The sequence below is a fragment of the Sinohyriopsis cumingii genome, chromosome 3, assembly GCF_028554795.1.
Source record: "Sinohyriopsis cumingii isolate HCF-2022 chromosome 3, ASM2855479v2, whole genome shotgun sequence".
Lineage (NCBI taxonomy): Eukaryota > Metazoa > Mollusca > Bivalvia > Unionida > Unionidae > Sinohyriopsis > Sinohyriopsis cumingii.
Window position 1 is genome coordinate 60637481 of NC_142963.1, and position 27840 is coordinate 60665320.

The 27840-nt window shown below is 35.1% G+C and overlaps 1 protein-coding gene across 1 annotated transcript in view; it reads right to left on the reverse strand.

The window, feature by feature from the left end:
- LOC149802948 (RUN and FYVE domain-containing protein 2-like) overlaps positions 1-27840 on the reverse strand; it is a 132657-nt gene that overhangs the window by 18615 nt on the left and 86202 nt on the right. The window contains exons 11-12 of the mRNA XM_089952462.1: positions 20372-20469; positions 11107-11193 (exon numbers count right to left, since the gene is read on the reverse strand). Coding sequence (XP_089808588.1) covers positions 11107-11193; positions 20372-20469 — 185 coding nt within the window. The remainder of the gene's footprint in view (positions 1-11106; positions 11194-20371; positions 20470-27840) is intronic.

Genomic DNA, 27840 nt, shown 5'->3' on the forward strand with positions numbered 1-27840 from the left:
ATTTCACTAAGCAAGCTTATTAGCATTGTAAGAACATGACACTATATAAATCTCCTAAAATTATCATGATGTTGATTCTACCCAAGACTTATAAAAATGATACTAACAGCTGCCTTGCTAGGTTAAGAGGTTAGTGTTAGATTTGGTGTCAGGATAATGTGATAGGGTGGGACATCATGCTACATCACTATAAACTGCCACACTGCAGACATCGGAGTGATATGACTGAAAAATTGTTAAAGCTACGTTAAAAATCTAAATTATACACAAACACATACACACCTATTTTACTAATGCTTAATAAAAACTCTTTCCCCAAGATAAAGATATCATTTTAATGCACAGACTTGATTTATTATAAATCATACTAAAGAAAATGCTAGATGATGTATGAGTATATACCAAGTCTGATCAAATCGATCATTAATACAGTCACTAGTGTGATGACAAACTCAGCCAAACAAACACACCATCCTCCAGCCATCAAACACACCATCATCTCATTATTATCTACAGATTTCAACCAGCTCATCATCTCAGAAGTATGTATTTAATCTAGCTCCTTATCAAACTTGTACGAGATCTTGCTAATATAAGCCTCTAAGCTTGATCAAAATTGGACCTGGAATATGGCTTCCACAGTGGTAACATGTTGAGCCAGTCAGATGCAGCTGGTATCTGCTCCTAAATGTACATTCATCATGTCCATTTCTGAACACATCTGAGCCTCTATCCCAAATTTGATCCAAACTGGATCCGAAATATGGCCTCCAGAGTGGCAGCATGTTCAGCCAATTAGACACAAGTTCATAATATGCACGTATCTTGCTCATATTCTAATGCTTCTGAGATCTTGAACATATATGCATGTATTTCAAGTTTGATGACGGCTGGATCTGAAATATGGCCTTCATAATGGTAACAAACTCAGCCATCAGAAACAATGTCACCTCATTAATATCAGTGAATCTTGCTTATTATTGACAAGACCTTGAAGATACCGCCTTTGGAGTGAAATATTTCTAACCTGATCATAATACCTTAAGATTACATGCACTGTCTCACAAAGCCAGCTCTCTCAATAAAAGTGATAAAAGTAATGAGCTTACCTAGTTGGTTGTCATACAAGAGTGATCTCCCCTTGGAAGAGAAATTGCCACCAAATCCTGTTCATACGTTAGTTACTACTGGAGCGGATATGCATGCTTTGTCAGTTTTTAATTTAGCTGATTGTAGTCTGGAAGGGTGTGTCCATATTATAATTTGGGTTAATATGATTGAAGAAACATATTTTACTCAAAAAATCGGTTTGTTCTTAAACATATTACCTGATAATAATACACTAGAAGAATAATCAAGAGCTGGAGGGGCTTATATCTCCTTACTTCTGAGAAAGTCCACCACTTTCTGAATGTTCATGAAGCAATTTCAAATATCAAGAGATATACAGGTTAATGTCAGCACAAAGAAGCATACAGACATGCCTTGGTGGCTTGCAGGGATAATCCCCCATAAACACAATGAAGTTGATTGGCCACATCATTCTGAAACTGCTGAACAACCCAGATAGGTAGTTTGCTGTACTGCTGATATAGGTCACACCAAGTCAAAGCTTATGAGGCCTGTTGCACTACTGAAACAGGTTCAATCAGGTCAAATTGAGACCATGGGATGAAATGTGTCTGAGGTAAATGAAACATAAAATCATCTGCCCTCCATCCCATGGATTGGGAACAGTGATGCTAAAATGCTGTTCTGGTGGTTACTGCCCTAATGTTGTGAGCTTATATTCACAAGAAACTCATTTGGGAGTCTTGAGTCAGTTTTTAATATGCAGAGCAAGTAATCTGTCATACCCATGATGAGAGAGCTTGAGCAAAGGTATCATCCTTTCATTCCCTCAGTGGCTGAAATAAATGAGATCTCCCTCTTCACACTGGTTCAGTCTACATCAAGCAAGTAATCTGTCATACCCATGATGAGAGAGCTTGAGCAAAGGTATCATCCTTTCATTCCCTCAGTGGCTGAAATAAATGAGATCTCCCTCTTCACACTGGTTCAGTCTACATCCAGTATCACTTCAAAGCTCATATGAGATCATACAGATACTCTTTAGATATAGTGTCCATGGAGGAAAGAGGCTTCACAACAACAGACTGATTTACCATTACAGGAATCCTGTTCTTAGCATTTAAAGCAGGAGCTGTCATAAGTGAAATTGAAACACAAGTCATGTACCTCCCAGATTCTGCTTGCTGCAGCTAGAACTACTAGGAAGCAGGTCTTCCATGAGAGGTGAGTCAAGGAGGTTCTAGACATAAGCTGAAAAGGGGCTTTATTCAAGTATGTAAATTCCCATGGTAGATTCCATTCTGAACACAGGGCCAAAGACTTCAAATGATAAAAGTGAAAGTGCACCAGAATGTTGGAAATGTCTTTGTTTTCACCCATGTCTTCCATCTATGTTGATAAAACTGAGATTATGGAACATTAACCTTTTAAAGTGATGGGGGTTACCTTACTTCTTATCAAAGAGTCAAGGAAGAAAATTACTGTAGCTGTTTGTCATACTGGGTGAAAACTGTCCACTTCCTTTGCATGCTTTTAAAGTTGTGGTCCTTGTTGCCCAAGCCATTATGTCCACTACTTAATCCAAATTTGTTCCTCTGAGGACTTGCCTGATGTGAGACAAGTATGCGGGTTCAACAATTCCAGGTTTGGATTGAACACCTCATTCATAATTGCTGGAGCATGTAAGAAGATCAAAATTTTCCTGGCAATTTCTTCTGCTAAGTTTAAAAGATCCATGGAATTTTCCCACTTGATGTGAGCAATCAGGAACAGATAAAGCTCAGATTCCCTTGCTTTTTACAAGACTTTTGGGATCAGCAGGGTTCATGGGAAGGTGTGTGATTCTAGACCATTCTATTTCATGCAAAGAACCTAGACAACATTAGATGGCTGTAGTTATCGGTAATCTAAATAATGAAGGATTAGGATTTCTTGATGATGATACCACATGAGTAAATCCCAAACAAGATGCGATGGCTGAAGTCTGTGGATTTGATTCCCCCTTGTTTTTGAATGTAATTTACCACAGTGGAGTTGTAAGATAAAACGAGAACTCCTTTTCAGGTGGTACCTCCTACCATGATTGAAATACATTCCCTATGGTCCTTGACTCCTGGAAACTGATGTGTAATTAACACTCCTACCATGATTGAAATACATTCCCTATGGTCCTTGACTCCTGGAAACTGATGTGTAATTAACACTCCTACCATGATTGAAATACATTCCCTATGGTCCTTGACTCCTGGAAATTGATGTGTAATTAACACTCCTACCATGATTGAAATACATTCCCTATGGTCCTTGACTCCTGGAAACTGATGTGTAATTAACACTCCTACCATAATTGAAATGCATTCCCTATGGTCCTTGACTCTTTGAAACTGGTGTGTTATTAACACTCGTCTTAACTGAAATACATTCCCTATGGTCTGATGTGTAATGAACACTTCTGAAGAGGCCGTACCTTACTTCCCAAAATGAGGGCAGGAGGTGGACACACTAACCTGCTGTTTTGACATCTGTTCAGATCACACTTCCCAGAAGCTGATTTTGCAAGGTAATACTTGCAGTAAGCCGGGGGGTGGGGGTGGGGTCACATTTTCTAAGAGAATAGCAGACACTCTCAAGATGGTTTTCAAGGTGTGTACTTGAGGAAGACAGACCCTTTAACCAAGTGGTTAAAAAAATGGGACAACATCAATTCTGTCCTAGTTTACAAGGAATCCAATGCAGAAAAAATGTAAATGAGGAATTTCCTGTCCTGAATCTAGAATAATATAGCTGACATACAACTCACCCAGTGCTTTTTTTGTCCAGTAGTTGAAATTCAGAGATGTCGAGATGGCTCTGAAGTGTGGCAAAATTCTCTCCATAATTCTCATAGAGACAGAGAGCTTGATGTTCAGACCAGTAGTGAGTGCTGTGAATTGGTATACTACTTCATTCAATGTAAATGACATGAATTTCTTGGTAGACTTGTGGATTTGAACATGGAGGCATGCATCTTTAAGATTTAAAATAATTATGAAATCCCTCCTGAAGAGCAATGTTGTTGTTGTTGTATTGTTTAACACCATTTTTCAGCACACGATAGGCTATACATGGCAGCCAGTATTAATGGTGGAGGAAGAACCTGGGAAAACCCCAGAAAGAACCACTGACCCACGAGAAGCTAATGGCAAACTTTCTCACATACCCACATTGGCTGAATCCGAGACTCGAACCCTCACAGACAGAGGTGAGATGGCAGTGATCTGTAACGGACAGTGCTTTAGACTACTCGGCCACTTGGGGCCCCCTTGAAGAGCAATGAGAACCAATCTTAATGTCTTCATTCTGAACCATGGTGCCCAAATAAAAGGTTGAAACTGATTAGATCTATGACCATACCATTGGTGTTTAGTTCCAGAAACAGTCTGGAAATCAAGTTTCAACAACCTCTACCACCAATTTTGAAAGCAGATCATCTTGCAGCAGAATAATGAATAGGTTTTATGAGACATCTGCTGCAAAGGAGATGCTGACAAAGAGGTTGAGGTGCTGAACATAATCTGGAGTCCAACTGACAAAAAGGCAGGGGTGCTGAACATGATCTGGAGTCCAACTGACAAAGAGGTAGGGGTGCTGAACATGATCTGGAGTCCAACTGACAAAGAGGTAGGGGTGCTGAACATGATCTGGATTCCAGCTGACAAAGAGGTAGGGGTGCTGAACATGATCTGGAGTCCAACTGAGATGACTTACAGATTTTTGGCACGAAGCATTTCCCACTCCATGACATGTCTTGCCAGTTACACTCCATGGGATGTGTAAAAGAGGCACTGTGAGCATGGCATCATTTCATGTGGTAAAAAGGCTACTGTGGAAAGAAAAAAGAATTCATACACCCTGGTGTTTGCTGTAAGTATGCACTGGAAATCATGTTTCTTGTTGAGGAAAAGGGCTTGTACAACTGTTTTCCCATCTGGTGTGCCCAAGAAGGGTCCTTTCTGTTTATCTTACTTCTACTATGCAATGATGGCTGAGCAAGGTTTGCCTCTTTAGTGGTCTGTTTCGGAACATCCTTTAATTGGTCATGGAACAGCAGGTAAGAAGACAGTGGCTGTAATCTATGATGATCCTTAAGAAAGTAAGATATAGAGAGAAAGGCATCTCTTTCTACAAACTGCCAGTTCACTGATGCTGCAATGAAATTGGTAAGATTATTGTGCTACTCAGTTCAGAACACATCCAAGCATGACCTGCAGCATTACAGATGCAGAAGGCTAGGCTTTAGACTGTTCTATGGAAACCAAGCTGAGTACTGATCCTATTTCAAGCCTGTCCATACAAAGTAACGAGGATTTGGACATTCCAAAGTCTGCAACACATCTGTTCATGGCTGAAACCTCAGTTTGAAAAAAGGCATATGCACCTTATTGAAAGCCTTGTTAAATTTTGAGGAGAGTTACTGCTGTGAAATGAAAGGTCTGTTAGCTCTTGAGTTTTTAAGCTGCCTCTTTACAATGTAATAAATTAGCAACTCAACATGACTGTTGTAGCTGTTTGAATGTCAGCTGGTCAATGGATCGATGGATATTGAAAGTCTGTTAAGTTGTCGTTGTTGTTGTTGTTGTGGGGTTTAACGCCATTTTTCAGCATGCGATAGGCTATACATGGCGGCCAGTATTAATGGTGGAGGAAGAACCCGGTAAAGCACCGGAAAGAACCACCGACCCACGAGAAGCTATTGGCAAGCTTTCTTACATACCCACATTGGCTGAATCCTAGACTCGAACCGCCGCAGACAGAGGTGAGATGGCAGTGATCCGTAACGAAGAGCGCTTTAGACCACTCGGCCACTCGGGGCCCCTGTTAAGTTGTCAACAATGGTGCAGAAGGAGGCAAGACTCAGGTGGCATAAGATATAAAACATCTTTGATTGAAGTGAGTCTTCTCTGTCAATTGTTGGATCAAATATGGAAGATACTGCTTATGAGATCAAACACGGAAAAGCAGGGTGAAATATATACCTCTTGCAATGTCTGTGAAAAAGTTGGCAATGTTCAATAGGAAGGGCAATGAACTAGACTAAAGTCTAGCCTAGTTGTGACACTCTTACCTCAAGACATTCACTGAGTGAATTATCAATGGTTCAATTACTGAGCATCTGGCACTTAAGCAATGCTGTAGACTGTGACAGTCTTGATAGACATGGTGCTGTGCTGGATCACTCTGATGTCAGTACATAGTAATTCATGAAGGCCAGTGCTGCATAGAAGCCAATTGTTCTTCATTGCTGATGCAGGCAATAACAAGTTCCAGTCATAGCAATTACTGGGGCTACCAATTCCAAAGGTTGGGAATTATTTCTTTCATGAAGCTTGGATTTGGGTACACTGGGAAAATAGATCAACTTTATATATAGTTTCTGGAAGTCAAGGCATGGGTTATGGCTGTTTCAGCCAATTGCCATCTGATGCCAAAGTTTGGTACTGGCAATCCCAGTATATTTCACTTCAGCTAGTAATTTGATGTGCTGGTATGTCCATCACTGGTCAAGACAAGCTTATATACCAAGATAGTACAGGACCTAACTGTACTGCTGAGATGCCCTACTGAGTCATGGAGATGATGTTGTAGTGATATTAGTGGAGTCTACACCTTTGCTGGTAAGTTGTTTTGCTCTCTTGCTTGTCTGAATAATTTGACTCATATAGTTTCAGCATAAAGCATTCTCTTGACTAGCTCAGTTACATTTGCTCTTATTGAGTCCATTGCAGCATTTTAAGTGGGACAGGTTTGAGTTTTTACACTGATTATGGGTTGACATAAGCCCATCCTGCAAATCTGCTTTGCTGGTTAATACTGTGTGGGCTGCTTACTCTCGATGTACCACACTTACCATTTTGTAAGGTGTGTGTGTGATTTAGATTTATTTAATGAAGCATTAACAATTTTCCAGTCATATCGCTACAGTGTCTGCAGTGTGGCAATTTATAGTGATGTCTAGCGATGGGGCATCTTGGCACAGACATGTAGCATCATATCCCTACCAGTCACATTATCTGGACACCGGGCCGATCAGTCCTAACACTAACCTCTCAATGCTGAGTGCCTAGCGAGGCACCAGTTAGCACCCTTTTTATTAAGTCTTTGGTATGACTCAGCAGGGGTATGAACCTTCATTTTGGAAGATTGTGAATATTGTGATAATCTCTGTAAAGAAAAACATACTGTTCTTTATTTCATGAACTGATCTGTTTATCAGATAGATTTTATTCATACACGTATATTTTTTGTTTATCAGGTAGATTTTGTTTCCATTTAGGTGTGAATGCCCGGACTCCCATTTCAAATAGAGATGTTAATTGCTACCAGCTGTGGAGTATGTAATTGGTGCATCCATTAATTTTGTCAATAGGCTGTAGAGTATGTAATTGGTGTATCCAATAATGTTCTCAACAGGCTGTAGAGTATGCAATTGGTATATCCAATAATGTTCTCAACAGGCTGTAGAGTATGTAATTGGTGTATCCAATAATGTTCTCAACAGGCTGTAGAGTATGCAACTGGTGTATCCAATAATGTTCTCAACAGGCTGTAGAGTATGTAATTGGTGTATCCAATAATGTTCTCAACAGGCTGTACAGTATGTAATTGGTGTATCCAATAATATTCTCAACAGGCTTGTGACAAAGATACCTTCCTAAAAATGGGAGATGGTAAGTGTCACATGACCCACCAAGTGGCTGCACTGCTGATGCCAGTGGTTAAGGATATATCAACTCGGCACTGACAGGATATGGTGATCAGCTGAAATAATGAATCAACAAAACCAGGTCCCTCTTATGAGTTACAAAGATAATGAAACCTGTTAGGGATCAGGGGTCAATGGACCACCTCAGCAGTTAGGAGGGAATGTTTCCACATCCAATCAGGCAGCACCTTCTGTAAATTCATTTATACATGTTTATCAGTTAGGTTTTACTTACATATTTGTGTATCAGGTAGATTTTATTTACATATTTGTTTATAAGGTAGATTTCATTTACAAGTTGGTTGTCAGTTAGTTTTTACTTATATATTTGCATATGAGGTATATTTTATTTACAATTTGTTTATAAAGTAGATTTCATTTACATGTTTGGTTGTCAGTTAGTTTTTACTTATATATTTGCATACAAGGTATATTTTATTTACATATTTGTTTATAAGGTAGATTTCATTTACATGTTTGGTTATCAGTTAGTTTTTACTTATATATTTGCGTATGAGGTATGTTTTATTTACATATTTGTTTATAAGGTAGATTTCATTTACATGTTTGGTTATCAGTTAGATTTTACTTATATATTTGTGTATCAGGTATATTTTATTTACATATTTGTACATAAAGTAGAGTTCATTTATATGTTTATCAGGTAGAGTTCATATATATATTTGTTTATCAAGTAGATTTTTCATTAACATGTTTGTTCATCATGTAACAGGTTAATTTAATTTACATGCTTATCAAGTAGATTTTCCTCACATGTTTGTTTATCTGGCACAAAAGTATGTATTTCCCCCTCAATCCCTCATTTTTCTTGACACTGTTGTTCAGTTATGTTTCATTATTCTTCATTATGAAAGTGATAAGATCTGGTCATGCTAAAATTTCAACTTACCAAGGTGGCAAGGAATAAACCTTTAATACAAACATTAAAATGGGAAATCATTGCTAATTGCTTGTAGTTTCAAGGGCTTGATATATGTCAAACAAATATTACATTAGAAGCATTCCAATTGAGATATGTCAAACAAATATTACATTGGAAGCATTCCAATTGAGATAAGTCAAACAAATATTACATTGGAAGCATTCCAATTTGAGATATGTCAAACAAATATTACATAAAACATTCCAATGAAGTGCAGCCCTGTCTAATTACCCATTTAGATGTGAATGGTTACTTGATTGTATTTATAAAGGTATAATGTGTTGGTCAGAAAAGACTTTGTTGATCTTAGTGGAAAAAGTCTTAACATCTCACATCTACATTTCAAACCTTTATAACTCCATACTTTTCTGTCTAGTTGTTATGACATTTTTACAACTTGTATAAATGTGCTTTGTCAATCAAACTGATTTTTGTCATGACATTTTTAGAAACTACAAACTTTAATAAATAACAATGCTAATAAAATACAAATTTTATATAAATAATAATGCTAATAATATACAAATTTTATATAAATAATAATGCTAATAAAATACAAATTTTATATAAATAACAATGCTAAGTAGTGGGCTGAGATCAATTAATCATGAATCCATTTGTTGTGGTTATTAAGGATGTCTATTGTTGTAAAGTCAACATTTACTGTGCAGCTCATATTTGTGATGATTGGTACATTATGACATCAATGATGACATCATTTGTTTACCTATCCATATCACAGAACTATGAACTCTGGGAGAGAATGGATCTTAAATCATGCGGTTACGCATTCTGTTGTCTCTTATTAAATAATGAAAATAAAAATGTTTTATGATTTTTTTAATGACATTAACAGTCATGTAAAAGAAATTAATAACTCTGCCTGGTTTACTCCTCACGGTCCCTAGCCTGCATAAAGTAAGGTGGGTTGAATGGGTTAATAACCCAACTTCATAAAAATTCCCTTGTTATGGAAACCAATTCCAGAGATCAAACCACTGCATGTGACAGGGACGAAACACCCCAGGACACTGGACCATTGATGGATGGAAGTAACAAAAGTGGACCTTGGGATACCTGGAGATATGTGCAGGAGACTCACTAAGATGGCAAGCTCTGGCTGTGGCCTAAGTGCTACTCTGTGCGAAGAGGATTTACTAACTAACTAAAAGAAATTAATAGATTCAATGACACATATAGGAGACCTCGTGAAATTGTTAGCAATTTATGACCTTGCATGAAGTCTGTTTGTTGCAAACTGATGTGATCTCAAATTCTATCATAGTGAACCAATTCACCCAACGATGCACATGAATCAACGGTCTTCAACCGTTGCGAACTGATGTGATCTCAAATTCTATCATAGTGAACCTATTCACTCAAAGACGTGCATGAATCAATGGTCTTCAACCATTGCAAATATGATGTGATCTCAAATTCTATCACAGTGAACCAATTCACCTAAAGACATGCATGAATCAATGGTCTTCAATCATTGCAAATATGATGTGATCTCAAATTCTGTCATAGTGAACCAATTCACCTAAAGATGCGCATGAATCAATGTTCTTCAACCATTGCAAATATGATGAGATCTCAAATTCTACCATAGTGAACCAATTCACCCAAAGACATGCATGAATCAATGGTCTTCAACCATTGCAAATATGATGTGATCTCAAATTCTATCATAGTGAACCAATTCACCCAAAAATGTGCATGAATCAATAGTCTTCAACCATTGCAAATCTGATGAATCTTGTAATACTCATTTTTGTGATTACTCCTTGGATGTTCACAGGGTACTTTCTTCTAAACTTTTTCTATGGAACCTTACTTGGAAATAAAAATTGAACAAGAAAATGCACTCTAACCTATACATTTTAAGTAATCTGGGATTACTTGGTGCCTCATCTATGCAAAGAAAATATAACATTTTCAAAAAGTTAAATAGAACAACAGATTTCTAATCCAACAGTTGTGGGCTCAATACCTGCTCAGGCCAGTCCAGTGAAGGCTGCTTTGATGGTACATTTTTATGAAAGGCACTTAGTTCTAAATTCCTTGGGATCATCGAGCCAATCAAGAGTTGAATGTGCCACTAAATAAATATCAACCAACCAATCAACCCTGTGATCATAAAACCACTGAGCTGACAATTTTGCTGCCCACCAATCTGATAGGATTTTACTTTTGTAAATTTTCTTGTGAAAGTTGAAGATACACACAACAATAAAGAAAAAGGTAAAGCATAATTTTAAACACTTTGCTGGACAAATACTGGTGAATGAAAGCAGACCTAACTGAAGCATGTAAACAACTGCAACAATCATGAAAAGACAATCCTTACCGCTTGGCATCTTTATCGGCAATTACTTGTCCCAGCTTACGAGCAGTTTCTTCAGCGGCCTGTTTCTCAGCTTCACATTTTTTAAGCCTAGTGGGTAATTGGCAGCACACAACAACAACATGCAAAAGAAAATAAAATGAAACAAAATATTACACAGAACACTAAAACAACAGAGAAAGTTGGCAGTTATCTAACTGAAGTAATATGCCTTTATCGCAACATGAATCAAAATGCATGTTTTCAGTTGAGATGATGAAGAATGAAAATGAATGGCTGAATTAAGGTACTCAAGATTCACTGCAAACCTGTAGTATCCTATACTCCACCCGTGCCAAAATTGATTCTTTAGAATATGCTATACCGGTAATAACTAGACATAGATGTCACTGATACACATATTCCCACAATTTTGGCATATTATTCTAGCAAATTAATTGTCCTTATTGCGCATGTATATTAATCACTTAAATAATCTGCAAAGTTTAAGAAATTCTTTAATATAGTTTAGATATGGTAATGACAACGATCTGCCTGAATTATACCTTTTTTCAAATACTCCTTTTTTTTGAGAAATGTTTTAAAAACCACATAGGAGTGGTATGACCTCATGACAAATTTTCACAAGTATGGATTTTCTTGACCAAAAAATCTCAGTACAATTCTTAGAGATGTTTAAGAAAGAAGTGATGAACAATGATTGAAATTCTCAAAAGACACATTTCTTCACATTTTTTTCTCTCATGAGATTAACCCCAAAACAAAATCCTTACTATTAAACAGGACCGACACTAATCACTGATTTATCCAACCAAGTTTCAGTAAAAACTAATTAAGGTTTAAGGTGGCCAAGTCAGCATCATTTTAATTAGGACCAACTAGAAATCATAACATCTTCTTGTGAAAACCCAATCAGTCAATTTGACTTCACATTTAGAGGGTGAGTGACAACAAGATTTCAATATGGCTGCCATGGTGGACATGTTGGATGTGAGATTGGAACCAATTCCATATAGGACAAACTCCACATTATATTAAGTCTTTTGCTGAAAACCCCCATGTAGATATGACTGTCCATCCCAGAGGAATCGTGATAACAAGATTTTCAAGACAGCCACCATGCTTGTTGTCCGAGTGGAACCATTCTCATTTAGGACCAACTAGGCACAATTAGTAGTCATTTGGTGAAAACCCTAATGTCCAAAGGACTATTCATTCAAGAGAAGTAGATCTTGGAATGAATGTGTGAATAAAGTTTTATCAATTCTTCCATGTACTTTAGAAGAATTAGCAATAACAAACTTGTGATAATAAATGAACTGATGATGGATAGACAGATGACAGATAGAAAACAGATGAACAGGCTATCTCATAAGCTCTTCTGGTTAATGACCAGTTAAGATAAAATGACTGAAAATGTTAGAATACAGTAGCAGTGATACTAAACAATGAAATGCAGTCATTTTAAAATTAAACAAGAACTGTGTTAATGCACACCGACTTTATAAAATATGGCCCTTGTAGTGATAATGGACATAAACTGTATGTAGACAAACTCATGTGTGTTACTGACCTTTAAATACAGTATATTCCCAAATTAAGGTCATCGGGTATGTTACATTATCCAGCTGGGGGAAGTTTATTAGATCAGAATAATGAAAGATAGACCACATGCATATATGTAAGTCTTTCTGCCACTGAATTCAGTCATATGAGAATCAGATTATGTTCATATTGTCATTGTGGACTATTTGATTCCTATAATGCTGTACTTATGGAATACAGAATGGTGATGATTCTTGTAAGTTTTAAATTTTATGTTCTTGAAAAATTAGAGTGGACATGTTAATTAGAGTGGTGGTATTAATTAGGGAATTTATCACATAGTCAATACAGTTTTCCTATAGTATGGGCAGTTTCATATTTTTTATATCAAAACCTGTTACAAATCACAATACGTGATTCTGATTGGTTCAAATAAGACCCTGAAATTAATGAGCAGTATTCTCTTTACTGATTGGCTGCAATCCTGGGAAAACATATTTTACCCTGCCTTCTGGAATTTGTTCTTTTCAATAAACAATTTGCAGGCCATTTTTTGACTCGAGTCAAAAGGAAAATGGGGAAAAATGGTCTTGTGTGTCTGAATATGGCCAATTTACCCCTACAGGGGCTTGTTATGTCATGTATAACATATCATATGAAAATAGCGTAAAAACCCAAGAGAAGAACAACAAGAAGGAGAAAAACTAAGGGTATGACTAAGTTGGTAGTGGGTGTGTGGGGTGGGGTGGAGAGAGGCAAATATATCTGTAACATAGAATCCATCCTATTTACAAGTGTGGTTTAAATGTTAACTTAAGAAATGAATAAAAATTCTCCTCTGTTCACAGAAAAATGTGGACATAAACCAGTATCCCAAATGACAGGACATTTTCCAACCATATCCTATTTACATGGAAAATATGCAAATCCGACTCGAAAAAGAAATTTATTTATGTTTTCCATACAGTTTACTGTTCCAAATCAAATAAATACTTAAAAATATCCAGTAACAAATACAGTACAGTATACATTACAGTAAATATGGGAATTTCTGCATACAGTAATCCTCCTTTCACATGAATATTGCAGCAATGTAATGCTAAGTTGTGAATGTGACACTTCAGGGTAAATATGGATCAAATACTGTAGGCCTCCTCTGACTGGAGTTGTACCATATCCAACAATGTGACATAACATGTATTGGACATTCTGTGTTGAAAAATGATTTTGTCTTTGTAATATGTTCAGTTTATTCAGATGGATGCTTGTTCTTTGATTTATAACTTGTAAAAAAGTATAATCTATTTTAACTTATTCAACTTTATTTGGGACTATTTTTTACACACAACAAAATGAATGATGCATCATCTGTCAGAATGAATTAAATTATTCATTCTTCTTTCTATGTAAATAATTTCCACTGGAAAAAACATCATATGATAAAAAGGATCTCGAATGGGTAATGATTTAATATTAAACTGTAATAATGTAATGTTGAGCAATGTCCAGCTTTAGCTTGCCAAGACTCATTTCATATATTCAACATTAAATCATTACTCATTTGAGATCCTCTATACACAGTAAATTTTCTTTACTGGAGTGTCATATGTGTGTGTGTGTGTGTGTGATTTGGATTTTTAACATAGCTTTACAAAATTTCAGTCATATTGCTATGATGTCTGCAGTGTGACAGTTTATACTGATGTCTAGCACTGGGGCATCATGCTGCAGACATGTAGCATGATGTCCCACCCAGTCACATTATCCTGACACCAGGCCAACCAGTCCTAACACTAACCTCTTAATGCTGAGCGCAAAGTGAGGCAACTGTTAGTACCATTTTTGTAAGTCTTTGGTATGACTCGGCTGGGGAATGAACCCACGACCTCCCACATCCGAGGCAGATGCTCAAAGTGTCAAAGTGTCATATGATGTACCTTGATGTGTAAAGATTTTAACAGAACAATATTAACATTATTCTAAATCTGAAGCAAATGACTAGCTCTCACGGGTGTCAACTTGTATGGTTTACCCGTAATTTGTACGTTTTTTTCCCTTTTCATCAGTGTATGGCTATACAACCGTTTGGTACGTTTTTTTCATTAAAAAAAAATGTATAAAAAAATTTCCTTCTGTTTGTTTTCGTTTTGTGTGCATCTGGGACTCTTGGCATAATTTTTTTTAAAGGGAATTTAGTGAGTCTATGGTGGCCCAAAACAACCAATCAAATCATACTCAAAACTGCGCTTTTTCTTTGATAATGAAACGAGTTTCATTCATGGTTCAACTCCAGTGTGTGATGATCTTGTCGTTTATCGCTCGGAGATTAGACGCTCACTCAGATTTCTAATACTGACTAACTACCTGTGTAGTAAGTATGTTTTCTTATTTTATACATTAATATTTTATTATTTATACTTATTACTATCAAATCCATAAAGTTTGCATCAATTTTCATACTTTATATAGTGTGGCAATCATGCTGGTGTAACCGTAATTTGTTCGATTTTTCTGTGTGGAATTTATTAAAATTTGTAACAATATACTAATAATAAAAAAATACTCTACTGATTTTAGCACCGGCATTATAACGTCTGTAATAGTTTTGAGTTAAGTTTGTCAGATAGGTAATGCAAACAGGAAGATGCATTGCCATATTTGTGGATGTAGTACAGATACTGAGTTATTCGAAAATATGTAACACTGCCAATTTATATCAAGTTTGTGACCAAAATTGGTGCACCATATAGTAAATTGTTAACTTTTCAAACACTAGACACACAATTTTAACAGAAACAATCAACAGCTTACGAGGTATAAACTTATGGACTGCTACTTAATCAATTTGTTTATTTCTGGATTTCAATTTTAGGATAGTTCCTGACATAATATCTTGGGGTTTATGGGGAAAAATATAAATTCGTAACATACATGTATTTGTAATCAGGAGATCTTCCTCTATAACATGTCAAATCTTTAAAACATTTCTTTAAATTTATTTCTCTCATCTAGTTGAAATATTCCATCCATCAAATGGCTGAGCCTAACTCAAAGAAACGCAAGCTTGAAGACACTGACCAAAGTTGTGGCAAGTTTCAGGCTGATTGGATTAAAGTCTTTCCTGGCATTGTAGATGTATCCAAGTTAGGATCTTCACATACTTTTTGTAAAATATGCAGTAAAGACATCAAAGTGGTGGTGTCGAGCACATATGGCCTAGAGGAACACTTCAGGACAAGACTGCATGAAAGAAATTTTGAAATGAAGAAGGAAGCATCCATCAAAAGCTTCTTTGATTAGCCAAAGCAGGAAGATGATAGTGTTATAAGTAAAAAGAATGAAATAAAGTTTCAGAAATGTTAATAATTATGTAAATATGTGTCATAATAATTTGTGTAGAGAATTTGTTGTTTTAAAACTTGATCTTACATAATGTATGAATATGCTGTTTCGTGTAAGTTTTTTTGTTGGTCTTTGTAAGGTTTTTATTGGTAATTACTACTTATTTCAAAACCTTTGTAATAACATTCCTTTTCTATGATGTTTAATTGGTTAAATTGTTTGATATGTGTGATTCACCTGAGAAAATCACCTCAATTACACTGTTTATTTATCATCTGACATGCCAAAGCCAGGTTACAAAGGATGCCAATTAACAAAGGTGTGATACTCACACTTTATTCATAATTGTTGTTGTTGTTGTGGGGTTTAACGCCATTTTTCAGCACGATAGGCTATACATGGCGGCCAGTATTAATGGTGGAGGAAGAACCCGGAAAACCCCGGAAAGAACCACCGACCCACGAGAAGCTACTGGCAAGCTTTCTCACATGCCCACATTGGCTGAATCTTTGACTCAAACCGCCGCAGACAGAGGTGAGATGGCAGTGATCCGTAACGAAGAGCGCTTTAGACCACTCGGCTTATTCATAATTGGTACTTAAGAATACTTGCTTCAGTGCAATTAAAGCATGAAAAGAAAAGTTTCCATTCTGTACTTTTTGACTAAATAGTTTATAAATATCCTTTAGTTATTGTTCTATACCTGTATATTGACAAACTAAGTACAGCGGCTAGTAAATCTCTCTTGTGCTCATTTTACATTCTACCTGTTGCAAAAATGGCTGAAAATAGGCTGGTTAGTAAAAGAACAAATGTATTGTTAGACACAAAGCTAAAAATAAAATAACATGAGGAACAGAAATCAAGGTACCAACATGCTCTGCTCCATAGATGCCTCACAAGCCTTAGCAAAATAAATTGAGCTTGCAATAAATGTGCTGTCCACATCAATATGAATTATCATACATAGTGTGATGTTTCCACACTGTTTTGTGAATAGTTTTATCAAGACAGGGTTTAATCAATATAAATTATCATACATAGCATGATGTTTCCACACTGTGTTGTGAATAGTTTTATCAAGACAGGGTTTAATCAATATGAATTATCATACATAGTATGATGTTTATACACTGTGTTGAGAATAGTTTTATCAAGACAGGGTTTAATCAATATAAATTATCATACATAGTGTGATGTATCCACACTGTGTTGTGAATAGTTTTATCAAGACAGGGTTTAATCAATATGAATTATCATACATAGTGTGAGGTTTCCACACTGTGTTGTGAATAGTTTTATCAAGACAGGGTTCAATCAATATGAATTATCATACATAGTGTGAGGTTTCCACACTGTGTTGTGAATAGTTTTATCAAGACAGGGTTTAATCAATATGAATTATCATACATAGTGTGAGGTTTCCACACTGTGTTGTGAATAGTTTTATCAAGACAGGGTTCAATCAATATGAATTATCATACATAGTGTGAGGTTTCCACACTGTGTTGTGAATAGTTTTATCAAGACAGGGTTTAATCAATATGAATTATCATACATAGTGTGATGTATCCACACTGTGTTGTGAATAGTTTTATCAAGACAGGGTTCAATCAATATGAATTATCATACATAGTGTGAGGTTTCCACACTGTGTTGTGAATAGTTTTATCAAGACAGGGTTTAGTAAGAAAACAGATGCCATTACCAATGGTAACAATACTGCTTATGTTCCTAATACTATGGTACATGATACCTGTTTTGGTCTGGTAATGAGAAAGATGATTACTTGAATTACATGTATGTTAATTCGTTTTGTGACACTGTCACAGTCATTGATACCAACAATTGAAATTAAATTTGTTTTACCAGGAGGATATTGTTTGTGAAATTAGTAACTGTTATGAAGCAACGAGCTTACTGAACAAAGATGATCACATAAGAGTGATTGTTATGATTCAGTGACTGGTGCATGTACATTTATGCTGGCACTTTAATCAGATGGCAAAACTTAACTGGTTTATCATTTCTTTCTTCTGATGATATGTACTTATACAAATGTATGTTGCTTGAAAATTGTGTTACCATAACTTATGAGTTCTGCAGTAATCATACAGTACTAGTATAAATTGTGTATTACATGTGTGTCCAACATCACTGATGTTGACAAGTATATAAACATTTAAAAACAACAACAAAAAACATATATATATATATATAAACACACACACACACACACTCACACACCTCTGTCCCCTACAAAGATCATGGGGATTTTTGCTACATTTTAATGGACAATAACATTCATGTGGCTTTGAAAGAGGAGAGATAGTGTGTAATTATGAGAGAAACTCTGTGTGTGTTTTAAGAGTGAATAAAATTAAGGAAGTTGTTTGGTTTTTAACATTTAATGAAAAATTAGATTAAGAATGTATGTTCCCTCTGAAAATCACATCCTGTCCCATGATTAAATACAGTTGTTCCACATGGAATTACAGTCCTTTTCTGGAATTAGTCCTTTTGTGAAATTACAGTCCTTTTCTTAAGAACATTTAGGGAACGTATAACCTTTCTAAAAGTCCATTAGAATTATGAATGATAATCCATAATACATAGAGGGTCACCTCAATGTGTTCAGAGTGGACTATGGATTATGAAATCTCACCTCTGTCCATGCAGGTTCGAGTTCAGTATGTGAGAACTTGCCAGGAGGTTCCAAAGGGTCAGTAGTTTATTCTGGGGGTTTTCCTGGTTCTTCCACCACTAAATATACTGGCCACCATTGACATCCTATCATGTGCTGAAGAATGGCATTAAACTGATAACAACCAGCTATAATATATTCATAATGTTCTGTGTCAAATTTCCCCCCCAGTTTCATCAACACAGTTTTGGGCACAGATTCAGACTGTAAACAGTGTGTACGTTGTATGTTTTTGGACTTTTAATATATCTTTAACAATTTTAGTCATATTGCCATAATGTCTGCAGTATGGCAGCTTATAATGATGTATGGCACTGGGGCATCATGCCACAAACATGTGGCATCATGTCCCACCCAGTTACATTATCCTGACACCAGACCAACCAGTCCTAACACTAACCTGTCGATGCTGAGTGCAAAGCGAGGAAGTTAATAGTACCGTTTTTATAAATCTATGGTACGATTTGGCCAGGGTTCAAACATTAGACCTCCCACATCCGAGATGGACACTCTAACCACTTAGACCACCAGATCGTTCTACTCTGTGATCAGACTAATTTTATCCTGAAAGGATAGTTTAGTCTTATGATACTGGCTGCTTATTCCAACATCCTGACATTTGAGTGTAGAAAAATGACTGTCACCATGACATTAAGTAGCCATTACTTAATAAATACATGCAACAATTTTTCTCCTTTGAAAATCAATTGAGTCAATCTGACTTTTAGATTATGATTTTGTCAGAGTCTGTAGGCAAAGGATCCAAGACACTGTCAAATGCTGGATAAATAAAGCCTGGATATTTAATCATAAAAAAGAAACACACATTGAATCACAATCAGATAATAAGCAGATAACATAACCTTACTTAAATGGCGAGTCAGTCTGTAAGCGTTTAGTTTATCTTAAAAGTTGGCTCTTTTTTATGTGCAAAGATGTTGAATCAGCCTATTCTTAACCCTACATGTGTTGGTGTGCATGTCAAATATTGTTTCAACCTTGTGTGTCCATGGGACATTTTCTCAGAAAATCGTTTGATAACAATAATGAATCTGATTCAGCAGCTGAAATACATTACCAAGTTTGAGGTGAATTGGGTTTTATACACCTTTTTGATGCAAAATTGACATCTGGGTCACAATTTGTTGTAGATTTTGGAGGGCTCAGTTTACTGGACAGCAATTTTAAAGAAGGACAAATTCTGGATCCCTCAGAAGTTTCTTACTTCAGGGGATTCAGATACACAGAATGTTTGGTTTTTGGTTTTGAGGGGTTCACTACTGTCTATACTCGCTTATAGGAGAGTCCAACTACAAACTGCATAGACCCTGATCTGCTGTCACATAATGTTATGGGTCTGTGCAGTTTGTGAGGATGAATCAGCAGAACAAACAGCAAAGACCCTGATCTGCAGGAACATTATGCTATAGCAGATCAGGATCTTTGCTGTTTGCATTTTGACTTGTCTTATAAGTGAAAACTATATATATACACACACACATATGCATACTCTTTCAGAAGACCCATTTGTACTATTTTCAGTAGACACTTATTTCCGTATATTTATAAGCAGCATAAAGACCAGAAAGACATATATGCTTTCCAGAGGTGGTTGTAACAGACAGGTTTATTTGTATATTTCTAATATCTGATGAAACCTGAATATTCCATACTCACTTTTTCTCCATCTCTTTGAGTGTGTTGACTAGTTGGTTTGTCTTCTCTTCCAATTTAGCCACCATCTCTGTTTTGTGCTTCACTGAACCTTCACAGCTCTAAAATTGTATAAAATTTTTTATGAATACAACAAAATCAAACAGCCTGGATAACTTTGTGTCTTTCAAGTGACCACTGCTTAACATAGAATCGAAACATCAATGATTATGCCACTGCAATAGCTGTCAACAAAAGGTTATGTCTGGCGTTGATTTGGAAATACATTTTTATGATCTTTTTATGCAGCATTTCATTCAACTTGTGATTAATTTTAGCTCTCAATAAAAGATGTGTAAAACCAAGGATAATTGGGGAAATGTGATTAACACCACAATGAATTCAATGCAGGTTTCAAAATGCAACATCTTTTTCTGGAGCAGTCTATAAAAGCGTTACTTAAATATTTCCATACAAATCAGCATAATAATAATGATCATTCTTTTGCATCAGAAGAAGAAAAAAAAATAAAGCCATGAAACACTATCAGCTATGAGCAGGAAGCACATTCTCTTTTCAAGTCCCTCTATTAAGGCTATCCAAACGACTACAAGATGATTTAACAATTTGTTCATGAAAGTAAAGGAGTTAACTTGCAGCTTCCAAGTTATATATAGATCCAACATGGTGCCAATATTCTGGACCTATAGAATAAATTGCCGCTTAGAACAGAAATTATGTGTTTTAATCACACTGCATAAATATCTAGCCTAAAATGATGAAATCAATCACAAGCTTGATCCAGGTGTGAAATAAAGTTAATTAAGGCCAAGTGTGAATATGCATTGCCAAAATATATAAGTAACATAAGTAACCAACTTAAAAGAGGGCAGCATAAACTTTGGGATGAAAGTTTTCTTCTGCCATATGATTCATCATGTTAAAGAGAAAATAACTGGGTTGTTTATAACTTAGCAATATTGAAACTGATAATGGTCAGTTTATAACTTAAGGATACTGAAACTGATAATGGTCAGTTTATAACATGATAACAATTAAACTGATAATGGTCAGTTTATAACATGATAATAATGAAACTGATGATGGTCAGTTTATAACAAAATGATAATGACACTGATAATGGTCAGTTTATAAAATGATAATAATGAAACTGATAATGGTCACTTTATAACATGATAATAAAACTGATAATGGTCAGTTTATAACATAATGATATTAAAACTGATAATGGTCAGTTCACTGAATCCTACTTTAAGCCGATTCTAAGGCATTTGGCTTTCATACCTTTTGCTATAATAATCATCAATGTATTATTATATCTTGTATGTTTTGAATGTGCACAGAACCTGAATTGAAATAATATATGGCAATACTAAAAATTAAGGTATGAGCAATGACTTCAATCGATTAAATCTGTGCATAAAATAAAGATTTTGCACACATATTTTCTTGTCCACCTTCTATTTATCTGCTTTATATATATAATTTTTTAAAAATTATTACCATATTAATAGCAATTAACAATTAATAACTTGCAAAGTTCTGAGTTCTCATTAACTGGCATTTGACTAGCCAAGGATTACCTATACGATGAAGTGGACAGATGACCCTAAGCTGACAAAGATGTTCAAATGTTAATCTACAAGTTACTGGGAAGAAATTTTTATCAAAACACATACTAAAAATAAATGGAACTAAAAAATTGAGAATAGACCTAAAAAAATAGGGAATAGACATAAAAAAACTCTTTTCTTATGATTTAATTCAGAAGTGCTTACAGGCCAGATTTAAGCTGCTGAAGTCCAAGTTGCAGATCAAAATAAGGTGTCAACTAGTTTTGCAACCATTGATGTCATTGTCTTTTTTACATCCTGAGATTTTGTTGATCATTTCTCTAAGTCTCATTAGTTTCTTGTGTATAAAATAATGGCAAAATGGGTACATTTCATGTAGATTGGTTGTTTTATTTCCTCTTGTCAAACAAGCAGGTGGTTTCTGGTAATCTATGATCAGAAGAGACAGACTTACGATGGCAGAGCCATTCTTGGACGAGGCATCTTCTAAAAGTTTAGTCTAGAGCTAACATTTACAAGGAACCTTAATCCATGAATATAATTGATGGCTTTTAAAATCTGTGCTTGAACAGAATTTCTGGAAAACAGAAATTACAGTAAAATTTCAAACAATCTAACCGCTGCTTTTCAAAATCTTTGTTCAAATTTTTTGTTGTTTCGAATTTACTGGGCTTACAAACAAAAACATTCTCCTAATCTCTATTGATAACTGAGTGAGTCGTTGAAGTGATGACATGTATTAAGTACATAGTGTCTGTGTTGTCAGTTTTACTGTATATCATTTTACAACAGTGTTAAGAACATATATTGCAAATATTTCCCCATCTCCTGCAATACTAAAATAAACAGCATAAAAATTCAACAGTGTCCTTACAAAGGACAAAAAATCCATCCTTGGCAAATTAACAAGGTTTACTTTACCTTATAATTCATAGACTTACCAAAATCTTATGACATTCAACTAATGCTAACCTTCAAGTGACATTTAGCCAGAGTTGTCTTTGGGTGTCAAAGTTACAAGACCTTCCCAGCCTGATGGCACTATATTATTAGTATCAAATGAATAATGAAACGACTTTTCTGACTACTGATCGAAGTTGATAAACCAACGAATCTGTTACCGTATACCTCAATATTCGGTAGAACTCTGAATACATCTATTACTCATGGAAGGAAGGAGGAGCTAACAATTCTTTGAATGCCCTTGCAATTTAGAATATCACGAAAGCATGAGACAGATTGAGAGACAGATAGAGAGAGTAACAATATTAAATCAGACGACGCTTCAATTCTAATGACAATAACGCTTCAGGTAATCAAGACCTTGCTGATATCATTTCAAGGTTGAAAAACATTAAACTCAATATACAGCAAGACTTGTATCTGAATAAAGTGATGCGTATATTCTCACTTTGGGGTCAAGGTCAAATGTAAACTGCTGATCTGCATATTTGGTAATTTACACCTTGATATGCCCATGTATCAGGGTCTATATTGTTTGTTCAAATGATTACTCCTAAAAAAACTGCATAGAACAGATCTGCTAGCGCATCATGTGATGGCAGATCTGGGTCTGTGCAGTTGCTGTTGGACTTGACTTATGAATATATATAGCACTAACTGCTACATGCCAGTAAAAACATGAGAAATGAGTACACATATGAGAGAGTAGAATTAAGTATGGTAAAAATAGGGATAGCAATAATCAGCTGTCACTTCAAACTCATCATTCCTCCTCCCACATCTTATTAATAGTCTGTCTTAGACTGTATCCATCTTCAGCTACAAATCTGCAGCCTAATCTATCAATCTACCGTAATTCTTCTAATTCACCAAGTGCTCTTCAAATAAAATGTAAATTAATTTTATTTTACATAGGTACTTGCACAATTGAAATTTTAAGGATAAATTTTGAATATATTGAGTAATATTGATACTTATCTTAAAAATCTGGAATTAAACCGACTCCAAAAAATAATAATAAAAACAAAGTCCATCAAAGGGTCTGATGTTCTGCTAACTGATAAGAATTTCCTGGAATTCAAGAAAAGACCATTTCCTCTGTTTAAATGCTGCAACCATCTTTAATATTTCTCGAAAAAACCAAGATTTTCAAATTAGTTACTGTGGCAGCCATATTGGATATAATATTGGCATATTTTTACTTTAGGATTAACTAGATTTGGTGGAAACCCCAATGTATCCTGCAGAGGAGCAGAAAGGTTTTTAAAATAGCTGCCATGAATGGCCATATTGGATGTCAGAATTGGTACAATTTGCATTCAGGACCTTGTAGACATAAGTTTTCCTGTGAAAGCCCATGTATTCATGAGATTAGCAGTAAGATTATCAAGAGAGCTGTCCTTAATGACCAAACTGGCTGTCAGAATCGGCAGAATTTTTTTATGAGGAAAGTTTTCTTGTGAAAACCTCATGACCATATGGCTTTTGATTTAGGAGGAGTGGCAATGACTTCATCTTCACAAAAGCATCCAGAAAGGTCATACTGAATGTCAGATTGGCACCATTTTCATTGCGGTCCAACTTTTCACCCTGAGACTTTGGTGAGAACTACATGTCAATAAGACCTTCCATTTAGGACATATTGGAGGTCAGTTGCAACCATTTTTATTTGGGACCAACTAGATATCATAAGATGTCTTCCAATAAAATAAAACATATGTCGATATGACTTTCTGTTCAGAGGGTGTAGCAATAACAAGATTTTCAAGATGGCTGCCATGTTAGCTGCATTGCATGTCAGATTGGTATCATTTTTATTCAGTATCAAGTAGATATCATAAGAGATCTTCTGGTGAACTGACCATTCATGAGAGGTTGCAAAAACAAGATTTTCGATATAACTGATATAAGAACCATATTGGATGTCTGAGTGACACCATTTACACTTTGGACCAAGTAGACATCATAAGAAGACTTCTGATAAAAAAACCAAGTTGATGTGACTTTCAATTCAGGAGAAAAATGAATAACAATAATTTCATTCTAGGAGCCATCCTGAACATCAGATGGCACCGTTTACATTTAGAAAAAGTTGAATGAACATGATTTTCAGGATGACCACTGCTGGACCATGGGATAAATGTATGTGCAATGTTTCATGGCAATCCTCTAAATAGTTCAGAAGGAGTAGCTATAACTTGTCCTAAAGGGTGGACAGAATATACATGATAAAGATGGACAGTAGTTAATAGTCTATCCCATAATCTCTTCTGGTATATGTCCAGTAGAGACAGCTAGCATGGAAAAAAAAACAACTAAAATTTCAAATAGCAGATTGAAGATCATTTCTATTTTTAGTAATGGCAGCCATATGTGAAAGTTGACTGACATCATATGTACAAACTTAAAAGGTCTGGTGTTTAGGGTTGGGCTCTGTCATATTTGTTCAAATTCTGGTGAGGGATTTAAAAAATAAGACAAGAAAATATTTTTCAGTTTGTTTGCAGGTTGTATCTATATTTGATGTTCACATTTTCAAATTTTTTAAAATATTTTGTCATATTCTGTTCTGAAGTTTTTGAGTACAATTTGTGAAAGTTATTATCTTCTTGCTAGTAATATCAAAAATTTTTAATGGTGAATTTACCATCTTTTGTAAATCATAAATGTGTGTCGTCTGAAGATGCTTCCTGTAAATTAAGTATTGCTTAAGTTTTGAATAATTTTTTATGAAAATGTTTTTCAAGTTTTTACATCTTTTATTAGACTAAAGTAACATTAGTAAGTTTTGTGTTGAATTGGCAAATTTTGCACAAATTTGAGAGATCTTGATTAGAGAATGCTCTCTGACAAATTTTGTTTGAATGGTTCTTTATGATTTTGAGAAGATGCTGAAAATGGCAAAATCCAACAGGTCACAAATAATGGATGACCATACATCAGGTTAGTTAAATATGAAATTTCTCTTTTTCCTAATCAAAATAGGTCAGAAATGTTCAGTTTTGATACTGAATGTAGGACCCCTGATGATGTCTGCACATGTAAAACTCTGTAAGATGGGTAAAGGTTTAAACTGCATAAAGAATTTTTGGTCTTCATTCCATTACAAATTTTGAATATTTCCTCCCACAACACAATACACTTGTAGTTGTTAAGAAAGAAACCAAATTATATTCAGTAACTACCTTTACTGCCAAATTAGTGTCCAGCCTTGAACAAAATCTATGAATGGGCCCTTTAGGGCACTATTTCTGTCCTTGTACCAGAGATAGCAATTTCCTTTGTTAGTAGTACATCACAACCAAACATCTGCTGTGCTGTGTGGGACTATCAACGTGCACTATATAAGAACACAAGTTGGAGCTACTAAAAAGCAGGAGTTGAGACGAGTGTGACTATCCATCAAAGGGTTCTTAAAAAAGGTAAAGTAAAAACCTATATTTCTCTATAATCTAAGCAACAAGTTTGCATGAAATCAAAAATTTTTAATAATTTAAAATACAGGAATCATCAGAAATGTGTTTTAAATACATGAGGGAAAATTTTCTTTAACATTGAGATCTAAGTAAAAGTTTGCGTATTTCTTAGCTAAAACAGGAAATTTAATATAATTTACTGCTATGTTCAGATTTCTTTGAATTTACAATCTTTTTATTATATTATTAAAACTAAAAAAATCATAAGACAAAGTTACAATTAACTCGGGGCCAATGATCAAGTCTGAGTTCATGGAATTTCTGTGCCATAAATTTTCATAGTTTGATAAATTTTTGTTGGTACATACCATCTATACCTGCTTATAAGTTCAACTGCAAACAACATAGTCCCTGACCTGCTGTTGTATAATGCTCTGGCAGATCAGGACTGATCTAGTTTGTTCTACTGATTATTCCAAACAAATTGCATAGACCCAGATCTGCTGGCATATTATGTGATGATAGACTTGGGTCTGCTCATTTTGCAGTTGGACTCAACTTAAGAAGTATACAATATATTTAATTCTTAGGGACAGGCAATCTTTATTTTTTCACAGAAGAATGTTTGTTCTTTAATTCATGGCTGGGAGCATCTACAAAATCCCTAATATTTTTGTTCCCCATAAGAAAATGCTGAATTCACAATACATGTATATTTCTTTTACAAAATAAAAAAAAAAATCAATCCATTTTAATTTTGCACCAAAATATACTGTGGGATTTTAAGAACGGCTTTTATCTAGTGAAGAAATAAAATTATAAAATATTTATTTACTATAAATATCAGCCATTCAAATTGCTCATTTTGAACAGAAACTCAAGATTTTTAACAAGTTCAAACCATATTTTCCTACATCTACGAGTTCAGTAATTATTTTGTACAAAATTCTCATTTAAAAAGCAATGGAATATAATTTTCCAATGACCTAAGGGGTTTCTTTTTTAAATCTCATTTTTCTTCCTGAAAAATACAAGAGTAACATGTTTCCAAATTTTATAATATTTTTCACATCGAGAAATGATTACAAATCAAATCTGTCTTAAATAGCCATCTCTGTAAGGACAAAGGATTCTGAAGACAGGTGTCTGTTTATCAGAGGAATAGATCTAAAAAGTTGTTTAGGGCAGGTAATTGCTAATAGGAAGCAGGTTCAACTATTCTTGTAATCAATACATGTATTTCTGAGGTTACTGTTAGAATGAACTTTGGAAAGAACAGCACGTTATTCTGCAGACTATTATTCATATAATTTATTATGGACTGGTCATTAATTTGGGACAGACAAGCCCTTCTATAAATATACCAATATTTTAGATGAAATATGCATGGAAAAAACTGGACTATGTTTACATCTGAATATGAAAGTAATTGGCTTGTCAGATGAAATCAGTGTTATGTTACACATCAAATCCAATATAAGCAGTCGACAATTGTACAGAAATGGAAACAAGTCTAACT